Source organism: Neopsephotus bourkii, unplaced genomic scaffold (assembly GCF_033783945.1).
Source record: "Neopsephotus bourkii isolate Nb327-2 ecotype Australia unplaced genomic scaffold, CSIRO-AGI_Nbou_v1 NB_1373, whole genome shotgun sequence".
NCBI lineage: Eukaryota > Metazoa > Chordata > Aves > Psittaciformes > Psittacidae > Neopsephotus > Neopsephotus bourkii.
Window position 1 is genome coordinate 4456348 of NW_026901852.1, and position 18537 is coordinate 4474884.

The 18537-nt window shown below is 38.0% G+C and overlaps 1 protein-coding gene across 3 annotated transcripts in view; it reads left to right on the forward strand.

The window, feature by feature from the left end:
• The window catches only part of PRKCE (protein kinase C epsilon), a 285725-nt gene that overhangs the window by 96169 nt on the left and 171019 nt on the right, over positions 1-18537 (forward strand). For all 3 annotated transcript variants that reach the window (XM_061367216.1, XM_061367215.1, XM_061367214.1), the window contains exon 2: positions 4580-4643. In XM_061367216.1, the coding sequence (XP_061223200.1) occupies positions 4580-4643 (64 nt within the window). The remainder of the gene's footprint in view (positions 1-4579; positions 4644-18537) is intronic.

The following is an 18537-nucleotide window of genomic DNA, read 5'->3' on the forward strand; positions in this document are numbered from 1 at the left end:
GGAGAAGCTGAACTGTTTTCACAATCTGTTGCATAATTCCATTAAATTCTGCATTACTCCAGAGTTGCCCAAGAATTGGGATGCTTTGGAAATGCTGCAAAGAAATATTCAAGCAATATTTTTGTTTTGTATTGTTTTTGCTGATAAGTGAATGGAAAAGAAAGGAAATTGCCTCCTAGATATGTACCCATCAAAGTTGTGTGTTTTGTTGGTTTTTGTTTTCTAAAGTACTTGGATGTCTCCAGTATTGCAGGAAGTCAGGATGTGTATTGCTTGACCAAGTGAAGCTTAACTGAGACATAGGAGAAATGGTGCAGTGGGCAGTCTGGGCCTCCAGAAACGAGAATTCAGTTCTTGTTTAACTGTAGACTTCTTGTATGACTTACTGGCAAGTCATTTAGTCTAGCTTGTGCCTTTGGGAGTATCTCATTTTACAGATGGGGAGCTGTCTCAAAAGGGTGTTGAAAATAAAATCCATTAATGACTGTGAAGCTATAAATGCCTTCAATATGCTGAAACTTGGCCTTGGTTTCAACATAGGTTTTTTCCTCTGAAAGTATGTCTGGTTTTATGGACGGTTGCCTTTTGTTCCCTGAAACAGGCTGCTAATATGCTTTATTCATGCCTGGAGTTTTTCAAGATCTGTACTGCTTTCCAGCATTTTTTGTACTCATCTCAGTGAGTTGCCACACAAGAATTATTTTAGCAATATAGAAGTTGCTTAAAGTACCTTTACAATGAATCTTGCTTACATCTACTAAAACCCTGTATGTTAACAAAAGTCGCAGCAATAGCATGAGTCAGTAACAGGATAAAACTCTTTGGTGATCAGACATTTTGCTCAGTTAAAGTTGTTACATCTTTTGCTGCATGTGGAGAATGTGGTGTGTATATTCTGTAATGTGCCTTGCTTACAGCAAAGCTGCTTTTGTACCAAGACCTCCGTCCCATCCCTAGTTTGCATCTTGCCTTGTTCTCTGATGTGCTTTTGAACAGTCATGTCTTTTTAGATATCTTCTCATAGTGTTTCTCTGCTTGGCTGCATTCAGAGAGATGTATTTTTAGTCAAAGAGAAGGGTCAGAATCAGAACTATGTTGCATTCAAGGATGTCTGGTAGAATTTGGCCAGTCATTTTGTTTCTGGTTGCTTATGTTTAAGGGCATTTCACATGTGGGCATTTGGTGAAAAATTAATGGAAGCTGTAGATTGGGCCATATGTATATTTGTTATGTATTTATAAAATGATATGGCAGAGTCTTCACATTCTAAGTGTAGTTTAATGTTCAGATTGAAAGAAAAGGCATATTGTTTGTATTCTAGTAATTTGACTGTTCTGGGCATATTTATACCATTGTGTTTCTAGGCATTGAATCAGAAATGTTTTATGCAAAATTAGAATTGAATCAGTCCTTTTCATTCAGTGCTTGGTTTGATACATGAAAGGCCTTGGATGAAAAGGATTCCTATTAGTGTAGGGGATTCTGCTTTTTTGGGGGTGTTCTTTTTATATGTAAGGTCAGCTGAGGCAGCTGAGCTGCCGGCTTCTGGCAAAAGTACTAATTCATGGGGGTGATGAATCTGTCAGCATAGGTACTAACTGAAATGAAATGTGGGTATTGTATAAATCTAACAAGTAAGAATATGTCCATTTCATTGTTATTGGTGTTAGATTATTTTAAGAGGGATGCATGCCTTCTTTGTAGAAGATACTCCCTTTTATAAGGAGTTTGTTCTGCTTTAGAGGATCAGCAAGAATTCTGAATCAAAATCAGTAAGCAGCATTTTCAATGAATTGCATATGAAAACAGCCCACTTGACAGGTAATGGAAACTTGGTTTCAGTGCTCCAGTATTTTCCTGAGTTTCTTCCAGTGCTATTTGTACTTAAATGGGCAGAACAGAGATTTTGTGATGGTGGTCACCAACTCTTCCAGATGCCTGATTCTGCCGCAGGGATGTTGTTGGGGTTTTGTATGTGTGTGTGCATACCGGGATGTGAACTGCATAAAGTACTTCAGTGAGAGCTTAACCAAACAGTATAAAATGCTGATACAAACAGAGCATTAGACATGCCTGTCTTTAATACATCCATCTGTTGAGTGCTGTAGCAGTTTCTCAAAAGCATCCCTCAGCGTAGACATCAAAGTCTATTCATGCACCTGTGCCTCTGGTCTTCAAATATTTTCCTTTTTTCAATGGGAGAGGAGCAGTATTTCAAGATCAGTAGGTTTATTTAATGACAACAAAAAAAAAACAAACCCAAACAACAAACCCAAACCCCACCAAAACCAAGCAAACAAACAAACAAAAAACACAACAACCCCACAAAACAAACAGAAAACCAGCCCAAAACTCCCCAGAAACCTCGTGCTGCCAGTTGAGAAATTGTTAAAAACGCCTTTACTTAACATTCAGCACTTTATTTATGGCAAATGTCTCAACCACGCTTTCGTTTTCCTCTCCTTTGAGTAACCCCTGCCCTTGCTAACACCTATTTCCTGCCTCGTCTTATTTACAATGCAGCGGCTGAGATCATTCGCTTGATCCCTGGTCCGATGACATCAGCCGGACCTGTGAACTCTTCTACCGGCTTGCTCCCGAGCAGCACACAAGTGCTTTTGTGTGCTTCATGGAGGGAGGAGCTTGTGGCATCCTGATGCATTCAGCAGCTGTGGCCCAAAAGAGAGAGGTGCCTGACTTATAAAGGTCTTCTCAGGTGATGAGAGAATCATGGAGACAGAAAAGGTGGTCCCATGAAGCTGCCAGCTGAATGTACACAGGCAGCTCCTGGTATAGCCTGTACCTTTTGGTGTCCTCTTTTTTTGTTCATTTACTTGCTAATATACAAAGATTGGTCTCCCAGTTGATTAGTTTGAATTGGTGATCTCTTGATGATCATTTTATTCAGGGCTAGTGCCGTACCCTGACGTTGCTCATGGCTTTGGAGCACTCGTTGTTGGCTGACGTTGGTGAAGCAAGGCCCTGCTTCCCCTGTTGCAGCAGAGCTGCGTGCTGAGGGCGGAGGAGCAGGAAGCAGGCTGTGGTGGGGTGCGAGGGCAGGTGACCTGTTTCCCGCCATACGCCCTGCATGCAGTTACCTCAGGGTCAGCCCACGGCGCGCAGAGCTCGGCCGGACCCTGGAGACGAGGCACGTTCCCTTCTTTTCACCCTGCATCTGTTTGGTGTGGTACCGACAGGAACCCATAGTGGTTTGGTACACGGCAGTCCTGATCTCATCAAGTCCTCTGTGAGTGTCAGGGTCCAGGGTGCGCAAACAGGCGCCAGCGTCTCTGCCTGGCTCCTGAGGCTCCGCCATCTTCCCCACAGCCCAGGGCGCCATGTCAGCCCCAGGGCTGCCAGTGCCTGACGCAGTGAAGCTGCAGCATGGCTGGGCTCCAGTCCCCCACAACCTGGCTCACCAAGCCAAGCATACCTGCTGGCCCATGTCCCAGCCCCTGACCTGTCCCCATTCCCAAGGAGGTGCCTGATGCCCAGGGTAGGCACTGCCCTGGTGCCTCCATGACTGCCTACTCTTGGCTGGAGAGGCCTTGGCAGACACGGCCCCTTGAGGTACCCTGGCAGTGGTTGTGATATTTTATCTGTGTGCTTTACCTACTAAAATAGAATGAAAATGTAGTATTGATGGATACCACGTCACTTGGCTCACTGTCTGTAATTGTGTGACAACTTCTATGTGACAGTAAGAGATATTGATTACACGGTGGTTTGGTTACGGTTTAATTTTTTGAGATGGGTGACTAAAAAATTAGTCTGTAATGTCTGGGGCACCCCAAGGATACTCAAATCCAGCTGTATTTTGAGTTGCTGATGGAACCTGTGGTAAAATATGGGAGGGTTTATAATGGGCTCTTCATTACAATGCCTGAATATTCAGGAGCTTGTTCCTGCAGCAGCTTGACAGCAAGCACCTGTATTTAATGCTGAGTGAAAGTGATCTCCGCAAGAGCAAAGACTCCTTAAAATCTACCAGAATGGTGCAGAGTAAACAAATTTTGTATTTCAGATAAAGTGTGTAAAGCATGTATTTCTTTCTCCCTGTGGGAATACAAAGGGAGTATTATAAACACGTGTTACCCAGCCATACGGGCTGTGTGTGTTCATATCCCCCATTCTGTGACCAGAGCTGATCTGCCTTGCTGGGATCTGAATAGGCCACAGTGTTGGTTTTCACATTTGCATATCTGGGCTTGGTATAAATTACAGTAAAAAAAGTTACTTGATACTACCACTTTTTAACTTCCTTCCTCATCTCCCTGGAAGTAGTGGTGCAAATGTATTGTAGAATAGTGCTTTAAATATTGTATTTGTAAAATTCACTGGTTTCAAGCTTTACAAGTGCTAAGGGTGCACACTTCTTTTTTACTTCAGTAAAGGTACATGGTCCTCAACACACCTCCTTGCAAAAAGGCTCTGTTTGGTAGTGAACCATAGACCTGTTCATATCTTCTGCCTACACCTTGGCTTCATGAGTTTTGGAAACCTTTTGTTTCCTGCACGTGCAGTCACTTGCTTTGGGAGCCATTCTAAGTTTTTTTTCTAATTCTCTTCTTGATTGCAGATTGACTTGGAGCCAGAAGGGAGAGTGTATGTCATCATAGACCTTTCAGGATCATCAGGTGAAGGTAGGGACTTTCAGTCTTTTATTTTACTCATTTATGAATGGAATCTTCCGAGGGCCTCTGCAATGGAAGTGGTAGAGGAGGTGCTGTGCCAATATCCTCTTAAATCTGAATTTAAGTTAAAGAGCTCAAGTTAAAGTGAACACTTTTTGATGTAACTGCGTGTGAGTCAATGAACAGTTACAGTTCATATTACCCTGTTCATCACTGAGGGTAACTGTACCGCTGAAAGGGCAGTAATGAAATGAGAATAGTTTAGTAGTTATCAATTTCTAGAAAAAACTTCCAAATTGTTATTTTTGGAATTATGCTAACTGCTACGTAGGTAGAAATGGTAAGATATTAGAGGTGGGGGAGAAGAATTTATTAGCTTTTAAGATTATCTTAATACTTGATATTTTTTCACTAGACATTTTCTTTTTCAGGTAAAGTAATGATCAAAACATTGTAATGATAAGAAGGGTTTTCCTTTTTATGACACAACAGTTATATGTTTGGGAAAAAAAGAACAAAGCAAAAATAAAGATGGAAGAGAAACAATTAAATTCTTAAGATATTTTTCTGTTGTTAACTGGGAACAGAGTCAGGTGGTAGATGGTGGGCATAAAGGAATCTATGAAGAAGCAAAACCGTGTATCTTAGCCATGCTCATGATGGCAGCCTGATCTGCTGAAATGGCCTGGATGGCTGGTTTGGGTTTGATCGGTTTAGGTTATGTCCAGTGACCAACTTTCCACAGTAACCCATAACGCTAAACAAGGTTATTGTTGGTTCGCAATATATAAAGAAGTTTCACATAAACCCTGATAGGAGCTGAAACCGAAAATGCTATGAAATAAAATTATTTTGCCTGGCACAGTCATAAAACACATTTATATTTCTGTTCCTTGTGATGAATTGCTATGCTCTGACCAATTACTAGCAGTAGCTTGCAAAAACATATACTGCTCTACGTCCTGAATTTTAAAAACAAAGCAAACTATTATTTAAATGTCATCTTATAGCCACATTTTGTACCCATGTACGATATGCTCTGCCTTTTTATCTTTCTGTATATTAAATAAAACATCAGTTAAATAGTACTTTCCACATATCTTGCTAATTGGCATGCCAATGATGGAACTAAATTGTAGTTAAAGGCATTGAAGTGGTTCTGTCACCGGGGAGATGGATGTTTTTCCAACTTTCCATTGATAGTTGGTTGATACTCAGACAGGCATTGTTCTAATATTTCATCACAAGATGTATTCAGGTGAGAGGGCAGGAAGAATGGTGTTATGTTGTTCTTTAAAAGTTCTTTAATCTTCTGTGACAGAAAAAGAAAAAATGGTGAGGGTATAATGTCACCTATATTATGTGGTGTATTACCCTCTGATACTTGAAACATGCTTGGAAAGAAATTTGCAGAACTAGAGCTTGTGTCGCTACATTAGTGTTGAAGGGCAGCACTCCAATGGAAACAGACCACTAAGGGAAAGCAGCTTATGAAATGCTGCTTTATGGGAAGCCCTAGGGGAAGACCAAGAGACGTTAGGGTTAATTTGGTAAAGCCTTGGAGAAGTTGATGTGCTTGCAAAATGCAACAGAACTTGTAGAGTTTTAGAGCTATCCTGTAAAATTATAAATGTTGGTAAGTGTTGTGTAGAAGTATTGCAAAATTCTCTAGGAAGACATTTTTCCTCACAAGGTAAATTTGACCAGGTTTGTACAACAGTTAATAAACTGTTTTGATGGTGTTTTGTTAGTGATGTAATAAAATCTCATTTTCAGACTGCTTTATTAGGCCTAAGGCCTAGCTAATTTTGGATGCATCTCTTCTCACTTCAGCTGTCTTAGTGAAGAACCTAGTTTAACATAACAACTGTATGCATCCATCTGTAGTGAACAGAAACTTTTAACCTGCATGGGAAGTAACTTATTCTATGTGTTTAAAAAATGCCTATTTCTTTTGATCCTTTGTCCTGGGTTCAGGCTATGTATATGTACTTGTATAAATATATATGTAAATAGAACACACCTGATATGTATTTTATGTATCTCAGTGGGGCAGTTTGCTGTAGTTGGTCTGTATTCATTGACTATAAAAGCAACATAAGATTAAAATTAGAATAAGCACGTGACTTCTGGGTGGTAGTGTTGGTTGAGGCGATTGCTACAGTTGATCTAAGGTATTAACCAAGATCTTGTTTTTGAGCTTCAGTCTTCATTGCAAATAGAGTATATAGTATTCTTTTTTATGCTGCATGAATGGTTATCAATATTTCACCTGAATTCTGGAAGGGGAAAAGTTGGCAATCTGTGAAAACAAAAATACGTGTAGCAACAGCTTTAACTGGAGGAAGCAATCATGTTTCATGTTTCTTGGTTAGCTAGCAGTATTAAAAGAAGGCAGTAAAAAAAATCTCATCCCTTGAGATGTGGTATATACTTGACAACCGGTATTGTCTTGTAATTCTGTGTACTGAAAATTGGCAAATATTTTTATGTGGAACAGTAGAAAGAAAGGTTCAGTTGCTGGCTTTGCTATTTGTATTTTTTTCCCCCATTCTAAAGATGAGCTACAAATCCATGTTTTGAGCTGTGTCAGTTTCTCTACCACATCCTATACTGTGAAATTTCTTTCAGAAGCAGCTCTACTTCTCCAAGAGTAACAGTGCACTTATTAAGGGGCAGCCTGGAAAGCTCAAGGCTTTAGGCTGCTCTCCACTGGGTATCTTGCAGCAACGCCAGCTCTCCCAGTGGCATGTTCAAATCTCAGGAATCTGGATTTGTTCTGAAAAAAATGTTTTCTAGAACTTGCTCCCATTCAGTTCTAGTCTTTGAAGCAGAAAAAAGGTTAGAAAACACAAAGGCCTGAGAATTGGAAAGCAAACTGCAGAAAAAGCCCTTACAAGAAGAACGACAAAGCCAACAGGAATGTGTTTATCATCATCTTTTTTTACACTAATCCTGTTTTAGATCCTGCTTATGGCTTCTGAATGTTTGTTCTGCACTGTGAGGGAGGGCGAGTAGCTATTTATTTTAGCAATCTTTTGTAAATTCTGTAGTAGGGACTTGTCTGGCCCACATACTGAAAAGAAAATGTGAAATGAACTATCACGCAGAAGGTGGTGTTCTCAGAAGTTAGGATTTACATTTTCCTGCTAAAATTTGAACATTCCCATATTGTGCTTTCAAAACCAGTTCTGCAGAATACTTAAGCGTGCTTTGCTGATGTGGACGTAGGAAGAGAAAGCAGCTCTTAAAATACATTTTTGAAATTTTCCATTTTAAGGTTTATAACCAGTATTTTTATAACACCTGATTCAGGCCTGTACACTCTCTGTGCCAAAATTGATCTGCAGGGTTATTTAGCTTATGTAGATTTAATTTTTAAAATGGCTCTGTGCATTCAGAGTAAATATGTATTTGTGTTTCACAGAATCATAGAATGGTTAGAGTTTGAAGGGACCTTCTGATGCAAGGCTGTTCCCCGTGAAAGGAAACAGCTCTGTCAGTGGAGACTTTCCAAATGTAGATGCATACTAAGATACCAATTCAGAGGCTAAATTAGCTGCAGCAATAAATCAGTGAAATTCTATTTATAATAGTATTTGTTTATAATTTTAACACCTTTATCAGATGTTGACAAATAGTAACTGCCCTCTCAGAACTTTAAGGGGTATTTTAAGAACAAATCCCTTGGATCAAACAAGCTGTGGACCTGACACAGATCCACTCGTATTAGCTGGACTTTTTTACTGAACTTCATTGATCCATAGAATCATCATAGAATCACAGAGTGGTTTGCTTTGGAAGGGCCCTTATAGATCATCTAGTTCTAATGCCCCTGCTACAGGGAGGGACACCTTCCACTAGACAGATTGCTAAAAGTCCCATCCAGCCTGGCCCTGAACACTGCCAGGGATGGGGCAGCTACAGCTTCTCTGGGCAACCTGTGCCAGTTTCTTGTCATGCCATATGCAAACATATAGGATCTTGAAGAATTTCTGGTAACTTGCTTTTGTGGGACCAGATCAAAATATGGGTGGTGGTGGTGGTTGTTGTTGTTACTCTGCCAGAATGTTTTGTCAGACTTGCAAAGCATGTAATCATCAATTCTGATATTAACTAAACATCTGGTGACTCCATTTTAAATATGCAGTTGTGAGAAAAACAAAGTTTATAGTAGTCCAGTGTTTGTGAGAAATAATTAGTAAAATTATCATATTTATTCTGTTACTTTGCAAGCTGAATCTAATAATCACACGGGTTTTTAGACGTCTATCTTCAACTTTTGCCAGGGCTGTGGAGAAGGGTGTGTCTGTACCAGTCTTTCAGTGAACAGGAGACTCTGTAAGACATGCTGTCTTATTCATTTCTTCAATGCTTGTTGTCCAAGGTCATATTGATTTTTTTCTGTATTAGTTCAGTGTTGCTGTGGCATACACATTATTTCTAGACTGAAGTGCACTCATTGACTGTTCTATTGACATGATTTGGCAGTAGTTTTTTCATCTGTTTTAGTGGTTATAGAGTTTTGTGAGTGAAGTTTTTTGAATGATTTCAGAAATACTTAAGAGCTCCAGTGTAGCTGATCAAGATCCAGATGCAGGCTGAATTTTTAAAGCATACCTAATACAGTGACACAGTGATTTGATTTATAAACTGGAATTACAGATGGCCGTCAAATGGGTAAGAGAGGTATATTGCCTGAGGAATGATTAAAAACATTTTCAACAATGTCAGTTTTATGTAGACTGAAAGACAAATGCTGTTATGTTTAAAAACTTGTGACCTTCCTGCTGCATTTGTCATTGTAGATTTCTGCTTTCTTTGGAATTATTGGTTTATGTGTGACACAAATGTATATACAGTTGCCTACAGTAGCTTTCTACCAACTTACAAATTAAGTTACCATTCGTAGTATGTCACTATTAAATCAACTGACTGTCAGTATTAAAACAAGTGACTTCAGAATGACCTTCATATGTTAGGGTTTTTTGTTAACTATTTATCATAGGTAATGTAATAGAAATTTAAGAATTATTCCGAACTCTTTTTCTATGTACTATGTCAAATCAATTATAATGATTATTTATCATTGTTATGTGTCCCAGTTTGCATTATGCAGTTGTCTTTCTATGTGAGTACAGATTCCCCATTTTAGAGCAGGCAGGCGGTTGAATTGCAGTGAAACACCACAGCTTATGCTGGAGGTGGTAAGTGCTGCAGAAAGCAGCCTGTTGGAAGTTCTTGCCTATATCTACAAGTTATGTAGTTACAGAAGATTACATCTTTTAATACATTCATCTTCAGAGTCATCTGCTTGTAAGGTACTTAAGTTTCACAGGATGAAGAACTTCAAGTTCTTAATTTAGATGAGATATTAGGAGGAATTTCTTCACCAGAAGGGTGGTCAAGCACTAGAACAGGCTTCCCAGGATAGTGAGGGAATCACCGTCCCTGGAAGCATTGAAAAAATATGTACATGAGACCCTTAATGACATGGTTTAGTGGTGGCCTTGACACTCCTGAGGTAAAGGTTGGACTTGATGATCTTTTTTTCCAACCTATTTGATTCTATGGCTCTGTGTTTCTAAGGTGCTACTTAATGATAAAGCCTGTTAGCTGAAGTCATGGCAGTATCTTGTGAATTTTAAAACATTTTGTTTAAGTTGATTATTTGGTCTTTTGCATTGAAATAGCCAACAAAGAAGTCTTTAGACTGCTGACTGCATCAGGTTATGCATGTAACACGTAAGTCAAAATATATGAGCTCAGAAGGGGTTCCAAGTTCTTAGCTCACCTAACACTTCTATGATTCTATGATTTACTTGAAGGCTCTGTTTTGCAAATACAATTTTGGTGATTGACATATGTTATGGCAGAAATTCTGCAGGAAAAGAAAATAGTATCATTAGAAGCAGGTACACTTCTTAATGCCATTTTTGTGCCTCATACTTGATAAATTTATAATGTACATAGAGCTTGTTAATCAGAATATCTGCAGGATTTATTCTAGTCATCCAACTTTGGTAGAATCAGTACAACAAGAAAAATTATTTCTGTGCCATGTGGTAGCATCCTTTTGCAAAGATCTTTGCACATTGAAAACTGACTCTGTGATTGCTAATGTATCCATTCGTCAGAGCTTTTGTTCCTTAGACTATTTAGCAGTTGTCACTGTCATTGTCATTAATTATGCTTCTTCTGCTATAAGGGCCCAGAAAATGAAGAAAATGATATGTAATTATGCTAGGGACTGCCTGAACAAAGAACAACAGAAGGTGCTTACTCAGAAATCACAAAGTCTAAATGTCATGCATCCTGGAGCTAGTCTTCTTGTTTGGTGGTTTCAGGAACTTGTGTTAAAGAGTGGTGTTTTCTTTAACTAATGTCTTCTACTGCAAACACAAGTTTGGCAGGTTAGGTTTGGTTGAGATTTTTTGTTGTTTTGTTTTATGATCACTGATAGCTGCTGTTGGGGGAAATTTGTGGTGCTGTGGAAAGATTCATCAGGCAGACCATGAAAGAGTTTCCAGCTCTTATTTTATTATCTATTCCAGTAGTTACCAGCTGCTTATTTTGAGGTGTTAAACAGGCTGTGAAGGTACAGTTTGTTCTTTATTCCCACTGATACGTGTCCTGCATCAGGGTGAATCTCTAGCACACTTTTGCTATCCCTCCTGGTGGTAGCACCTCCCTCTAAAGGTAAGTTTCAAGTTAATCACCAGCTTTTCATTGTGAGTAATCACATTTTAAGATTTTAGCACAGAAGTCAACCTTCTTTATTGTATTAGTTCTGTCTGTGCTGATTTAACCACTAGTTTACGAATGTTACCTCATTTCTGGATTCTGGGACTTTTTTTCTGGGAGTTAAAATAATCTGAAACTATCTGAATAGAACAGTACTGAACTGGCATCACTAACTGGACGGTTTCTGTCTTCAGTCACTTGACTCAGGTTTACGACCTAGAGCTCTTTCACAAATGCAACTCCCCCATAAAGTTCTCAGGGATATTGTGTGCTCAGAGAAATAGGGTTTGAAGTTGAAGTGTCCATAGGTTTTCTCCCTTTGGAATTTAAAGCAAATATCCAGTCAGTCAAACCAGGAAACATTTGTTGCTCTGCTCTGTTCTGTCTCACTAAGGAAGACTCTGGTGCTTCTAAAGGCCTAATCTCATGTTTTTATTCATAGCCTGGGGAGAAGTAGGATACTACACTAGCTTTTTGGTTTTCTTTCTGTAGGCTTCCTTGCTTTAATAGAACAGCAGCAAGCAGTAATGTGTGAGCCATCTTCAAATATAACCAGTATCTCAGTTTTCAAAACTCATTATGCTGTATATCAAATGAGAACCTATTTCCTTTGAAGTTTTGGTTTTATGTAGGTAGGGTTTGGGGGATTATTTTTTCTGCATTTAGCTTTTAATTTCTTTTGTACCAAAAGATCAGCACTCATTCAAACCACAAGTGACAAAAAAGGGCAAAATCAAAGAAATAAAAGAACCTGAAACTTATTTGTAAAGTTTTTTTTCCTTCCACTATGCCTTCATTTTCTCCTCTTAGGAGGCATAATTCAAAGCTACTACCGATATGTCTTTTCTTTTGGGTCTTATTTGGCTTAATCTTAAAATACCTCTGTGCTGAAGTGTGGATGCTTATTACAAAAACGAAAAATTTTTTGTAGGTTTAATGCTTTTCTTGCAACCATTCATCTGGTTTATGACTGTGCTTAGAACTGAAAAAAGTCTTTGCCATCCAGATCTTCAGTTTCGAGTTTGTTTATTAAAAGAAGAAGAAGTAACACCACCCCCCCAGCTCCCTGCAAGCACTGCATTTATACTCATATGGAAATTTTAAGGTTTTTAAATTGGTCAGCCAGACAACTTTGTCATATCTCAAACGAACAACTTTAAATAAACGTCTTGTTTTCCCAAATTTGTTAGAGTAAGTTAATGGCATTAGGTATCTGTAATGCATCTGGCTCTGGCATGTATTTACTTGATGGTGTGGTAGAGGATGTTTTTATTTTGGGACAAAATTTCACCTGTTGGTAGCATGGCATCTGAAAGCAGGTGTTTGTGTTGTTACCTGAATGACAATAACTGGAAAGCCTGAGAGGAGGAGCTGTGAAATAATTGTGTGATAGTCCAATCCACGTAAGTTCTTGGTCTTGCAAGTTAACGCTGACTTCAATAGTGGCACAGGCATTTGGCTAGGAAAATGAATCTTGCAGGCTCACTGTTCAAAGCCAGAATTCCTTTTACAGATATCAGTGCAAATGCAAATCAGCGCTTGGTGACAATTCAGTCTGTTGGTACATGATCCTTTTAAGCTGCACTGCTCAGTGAATAGGTTTACCAAAGGGTGCTTATGTAATTTTGACTTCATGTGGCAAATGCCTTCATAATGAACATCTTTCAATGGATTTATAGCCATCCTTTGAATTATATCCAGTTGTCTGAACATCTGGTAAGCATTGTGTGTTTGTAATAAGCCCTTACTGTATAAAGCTGGCTCAGTCTTTTCAGGCAAAGATCGATGACCTTTTCTTGGCAGGCTTCTAGCTTTTTGCCAAAACAAGTGCTTAGCAGGGAGAAAGACACTAGAAGATTTCGTTTAAAGATACCTTTGTATTCTACTGTAAGAGTTTGTACTTGTTGAAGGAAAATTGCATTAGACTGAAATAGAAATGAAACTCATATACATACCACATTCCAAACTGCTGTCCCTGTCTTCTCCATTTATGTAGTAAATCCTCTGATTTCCATATGTTGTTTTTTTCCTAACAAAATTGTGTGAGGGCTTTAGAATAGACATGTTTAATTTTGCCACTACATATGCCTAGGTTGTTTGTTTTTTTTTTAAGAAAGCAATAGAAAAGCATCAAATTAAAAACTACACTGGTATTTACATGTAAGTGAATCACAAACTAGTAATAAGATTTGAAATACAAATGTGTTCTTTTGGAAATCTGTATATGACTAGATATTTCATAATAGAAGACAAAACGTAGATTAATCGAATGCTCATTGTATAGCATGACGTTATGTGAAAAATATATATAATATTATAGTTTTTATGTGTTTGTTTTGCTGTGCTTCATAAAACACATAACCTGTAATGTGTTACGATTTCTGGTGTTTTGTTCTACACTTTTGCTGTTGCAGAAGTGTGCTCTGAATCCATCTGTTCCCTCTTCACCCTTATGCTCCTGACAACAGTCAAGTCTGTATATTGTTAGTACGACTAAGGAAAAAATGACTTAGTGTAGTCGATTTTGATTAATTGATTAGGGAATGAAGAGGTGAGGTAATACATTCATTAAAGACAGGTCTAACCATGTTCCTGGCCATACGGTGTCTAAACTGGGAGTATTAATACCTGTTGTGAACATCATTAACCAAATGTTTACTGCTTTCGACATAGCCTAAGAATCTACTTCAGTTTTTAAAATATGAGTTCTAGGGTACTGTAAAGAGCTGGAGTTTAAAAACTGCATGTTTTTTTAGTGTAATTTTGAAAAATTAAAATATTTGAGCCTTTTCATGGACGCTTTGTACCTGTGGTAGGAAAAAATGTTTTGCCCCTATAAAAGGCAGTCTCTGGACATAAAAATGACTGAGTAGAACATGTGTGTATTACTTGCAAGTTGCAGCTTTTAAAGAAAGCTTCAAAGAAAGCATCATGATGAGAGTCCAAAAACGACTTTCATCATTTATCTGGCTTTTCAGAAGGGCCACTCTAAAGACAGCATCCACATAGATAGATACTCTATATCTATCAAGATACTGGATACTCTTATATCTCTCTCTGTTTGAACACTGATTCTGGTCTTTTTTTCATGCTATGACTTTTAGTTTGCTTTCATTATTTCTGCCATATTTTTAATGTATTTTTCAAAAAAAGTGAATTATGTAATATCAGGAATAATGTGAAATACAGATTTTCATCTTCACCAGCAGCTATAACAAACTGCCTGATATGTTAGACTTTGAACTTTATATTCAGAAGAAAACCTAAGGAATATTTTGGCGTTCTGCAAACGTCAGTGTGACAGTCACACAAAATATATGCTGCCCAGAGGAAAAAGAGGGAGAAAAAGGTCTCATTAACTGCAAACTCAGTAAGTAAAATGTAAGTGTGGGATTTGTTGTGCTTTTTAAACAACAGAATTTGATTTTCAGTATCTGATTTACTTTGGTGTTAGAACAGCTTGTGAACTCAATACATTTTTATTTACTTTCAAATGTTTTTGAGTTTTTCTGAATAAAAATAGTTAAAAATTTCAATTTTTTTTTAATAATTCATTTGTATGCATAGATAAATAGAGCAGATTTTGCTGATATCAGTGATGGCAGATGTTTGTTTTAGAGCACACAGTTTTCATGTGTTCATTTTTTATGGAGTGAATATAAATTCATAGTTATGCTGAATACACATCAAGACTGGTGCAAATTTAGTACTTTAGGCAAGATAACATTATAGCTCTTGAAGTATGCAATGGAATCACTGATGAACCCATTTTATCGTAACGCTTTGGGGGATAGGATTCTCTGCTTAAACTCCATATCTGAAGAGATTTGTACATCTGCCTTCTTCATTTTGAACAAAATTCTTCTGTGTGTCAACAGACTCGTAGAAAATAGGAGCATGTCTGCCTATTGTGCTGCAAGGCTAATATTAGTAAGTGGAAGTTTTCCTTCAGAGAAAAAGCTTGATAAAAACTGGAAAATCACTTGAGATTTAGATTTAGATCTTGTTTTCCGTTAACTATGTACTCTGCATTGAAAGAGTAGAAAGTACTTTGTGTGATGTAATGAACTTGCGGTTGAGAAAATGTGATTTATTCCTGTTTCAGAATCTTAAATGAATGAGTAGTGTTGGGTTTTTGTGTTTGGTTTTTTTTTTTTTTTTTTTTTTTGCTGTTATCGTTAAAATATTTTCGCTGACAATACTTACTAAGTTGTGATCAGGGGCCCTTTTTCAAAATCCTTTCTTAGGACATTTTACTTAATATAGTACCTTTCGTACAAATGAAAGAGGTCTCAGTTCTACTTCTGAGTTTGAGAGTGGCAAATTAGCCATAAAAAGTAGATTTGTCTCCCAGAATGCGGTGGTGTAGCGGCTTTCAGAATTGATCTTCAACCAGCAAAACCAAAACACAAGCTGAAGACTCTACTAATGACTTTCAGGATTTGAAGATTAAAAAACTTTAATTATAGCTTGCTTATTTTTCAAAGTGAAAGGCTGTCTTCCCTGGTCCTTATTATTAGAGAGTATAAACTTTGCATGCTCAGGGAAGGTCAGACATCTGTGTGTAAGATATATTTTACTTCTCCATTTGTTCTTCATGGGATATAATCAGTATCAGAAATAACAATTCTTGTTTCGTTAATATAATGCTTTTAAAGGATTAATTGTGTTCATTTCAGAGGAACATATATATAATGAAAAGTTATTTGTTTCTTTTAGGTAGATCAAGCATTTCCCTTGTCTGTGCCTGAATGTTTGACTAAGGTGTGTAAGGAAAAAAGTATTTTTCCTGATTTTTTGAGTGGGAGAAAGGAAGGGAGCCTTCACATACTCCATAGTATCTTGTTTGAGGTTTTCTCTGAAGGACTGTGCATTTACAGACTTTCCACCTGGCGTAGCCAAGCCATTTGGCATATTAGGATGTGATCCAGCTTTTCATGTTTCTGTTTCTCCTTAGCACCACCGTCCTTGTTATTTATAGATTTCTAACTATATTGCTTCAGAAAGGCTGACTTGGGGTATGAGCTATCAAGTAGCACAGGCCTATGTTTCTGTATTCTTTTCAGGCTTATCACCCATTTCCTGAGCCTCAACAGGAGTCAGTAAAATTCTTGCCATCAACTGGGCAGATCACTTGTTGTCAGACACACTGTTTCCTTACAAACTGAGAATAGCTACTCAGTGAAAGGTTTGGAGTAAGAAATACAAACATCTTCTCTGCTAGTGTGGCTACATGTAACAAACTATGGAAGGTATTGCGAAGTATTTCATTTCATTGCTACTGCCTTTGGAGGGATTCTTAAAGAAAGCCTTTAGGAATCTTGAAGCCATTTGCAAATAGTTTGTGAAAAACTGATGAAGCTAATACTGTCCATTCTACACCAGTTTCTCTGCCATGTTAAGGATGTTTTTTTCTAGGGAACAAGACTCCTCATTCCTAATTTAAGATAGGCTAAGAGTATTGGAGTCAGTTTCCCTTTACTGTGTATATGTCCAATATAAGGCTCTAAAAGCTGTATTTGAGAACTTGCATCTTTTTCATTTCTTTGCCCAAATTCTTTCAACCATATAAAATATCAAAATGGAATTATTTGTTACCAAATTCTTGTTTTGAGTTACAGATATCATAGACTGCTGAAGTCACACCTATCATTTCTCAGGGTTCTATAGCTCCATACCCATTATAGTTTAAGAGTGATTTTCTCTAGCAATACTGCTAACATTGCTAGCATTGGAGGAATGCGTAAAAGACTAAAAGTGGATTGGATTTGCTGTAGCACAGGTGAAACTGAAATTGTTCTGGGCTGAGAAACTTTGGATAACATGAGGCGTGCAGTATTTCTTCTGTGACTGTAATGAGGCCAACCCAGTTCCACTGGAACCATTTTGCATAAATAAGAAATTTGGAAGACAGCATGGAAAGAATACAACCTTGCAGTTCCATACCTACAGGAGAAAGACTAAGAAAATAATCCATTGTTGAACATCTGGAATGTATTTCTTCAGTTTGCTGGCATTGATGTTGAGGTTTTTTTTTTTATTCATTTGTCTCCTTTCTATTCCTGGGAGACATACAGTTGGGAGTTTTAATTGGTTAGAAAATGGAAGTTTCTGTTAAGGATTAATCAGAATGAAGTTAAATAATGGCATTGTTATATTCAGTAGGATTATTACTAGTTTCCTATTTTTATAGCATTCAGCTAGATTTTTTCCTTTTTTTTTCCCTTCTAGTCCTTTTTTCTCAAGTAACAGTTAAGGACTAACTGTATAGGTTGTTACACTTGAATCACAGATAAAATGAATGTGATGTGTGCTGTTAAACATTAGAAAGTTGCAGTTTAAAGTGATTTTCTTAGTGTTGGTAATACTGATACCCTTTTAGGAAATTTATTGCTACGTTTGTGTAGCTGTGTAATCAATAGCATTTCAGAAGGTTGTTTTCTAAGAAACAGGCACAAAACCATGGTAACTGTGAAGAAAGATTTTAATTTTATTTTCTTTTGAAGACGTCATCTTTCTTTTTTCACTCAATGCCTCTTCTGGGTAGCTGCTTCTAGAGAACCCAATGGAAAAGTTGCTGCAATTAGGCAGATGGGCTCTTGAGGCTAATATCTCTCCACAGAAAGCAACGGGAAATCAAGGTTTTTACTACTTTTGTTCCTTAACCTCCCTTGGATGTAGCCACCTACCTCATTTAGGTTCTAGTGAAAATCCCAGAGAAGATCTGTCTCTGCAGGCACTAAAGCCTTAATCTGTCCCATGGTTCTTTGTATGGGTTTTGATTATGCAGAGCTCTCGGCACCAGTGCATAGGAGTAGTGTCTTCTCTTGCTCTGAATGCTAAACCAAACAAAGCTTGTTTTATGCCTTGTTACAATGAGAGGAAGAAAGCAGACGATCATTAATCCCATTGTTTGAATTTGAAACTAAAAATCAAAGTCAAAATTCTTTTTCTCCTCATTACTGTAAGGTTGGGTTGTATTCATTATCTTGCTGACTGGCCTGTAACTGGCTTCCCTCGCTTCCTGCTGAGCTGCTTATCCTGGCCTGAAGTGCGTTGCTTCCCCTTCCACTTCCTGCCAGCTTCATCTCCAGAACTGCAGACAGGCCAAACTCTGAAGTCCCTGCCCCAGCAAAACTGAGTCTTACTTCGGCATTGG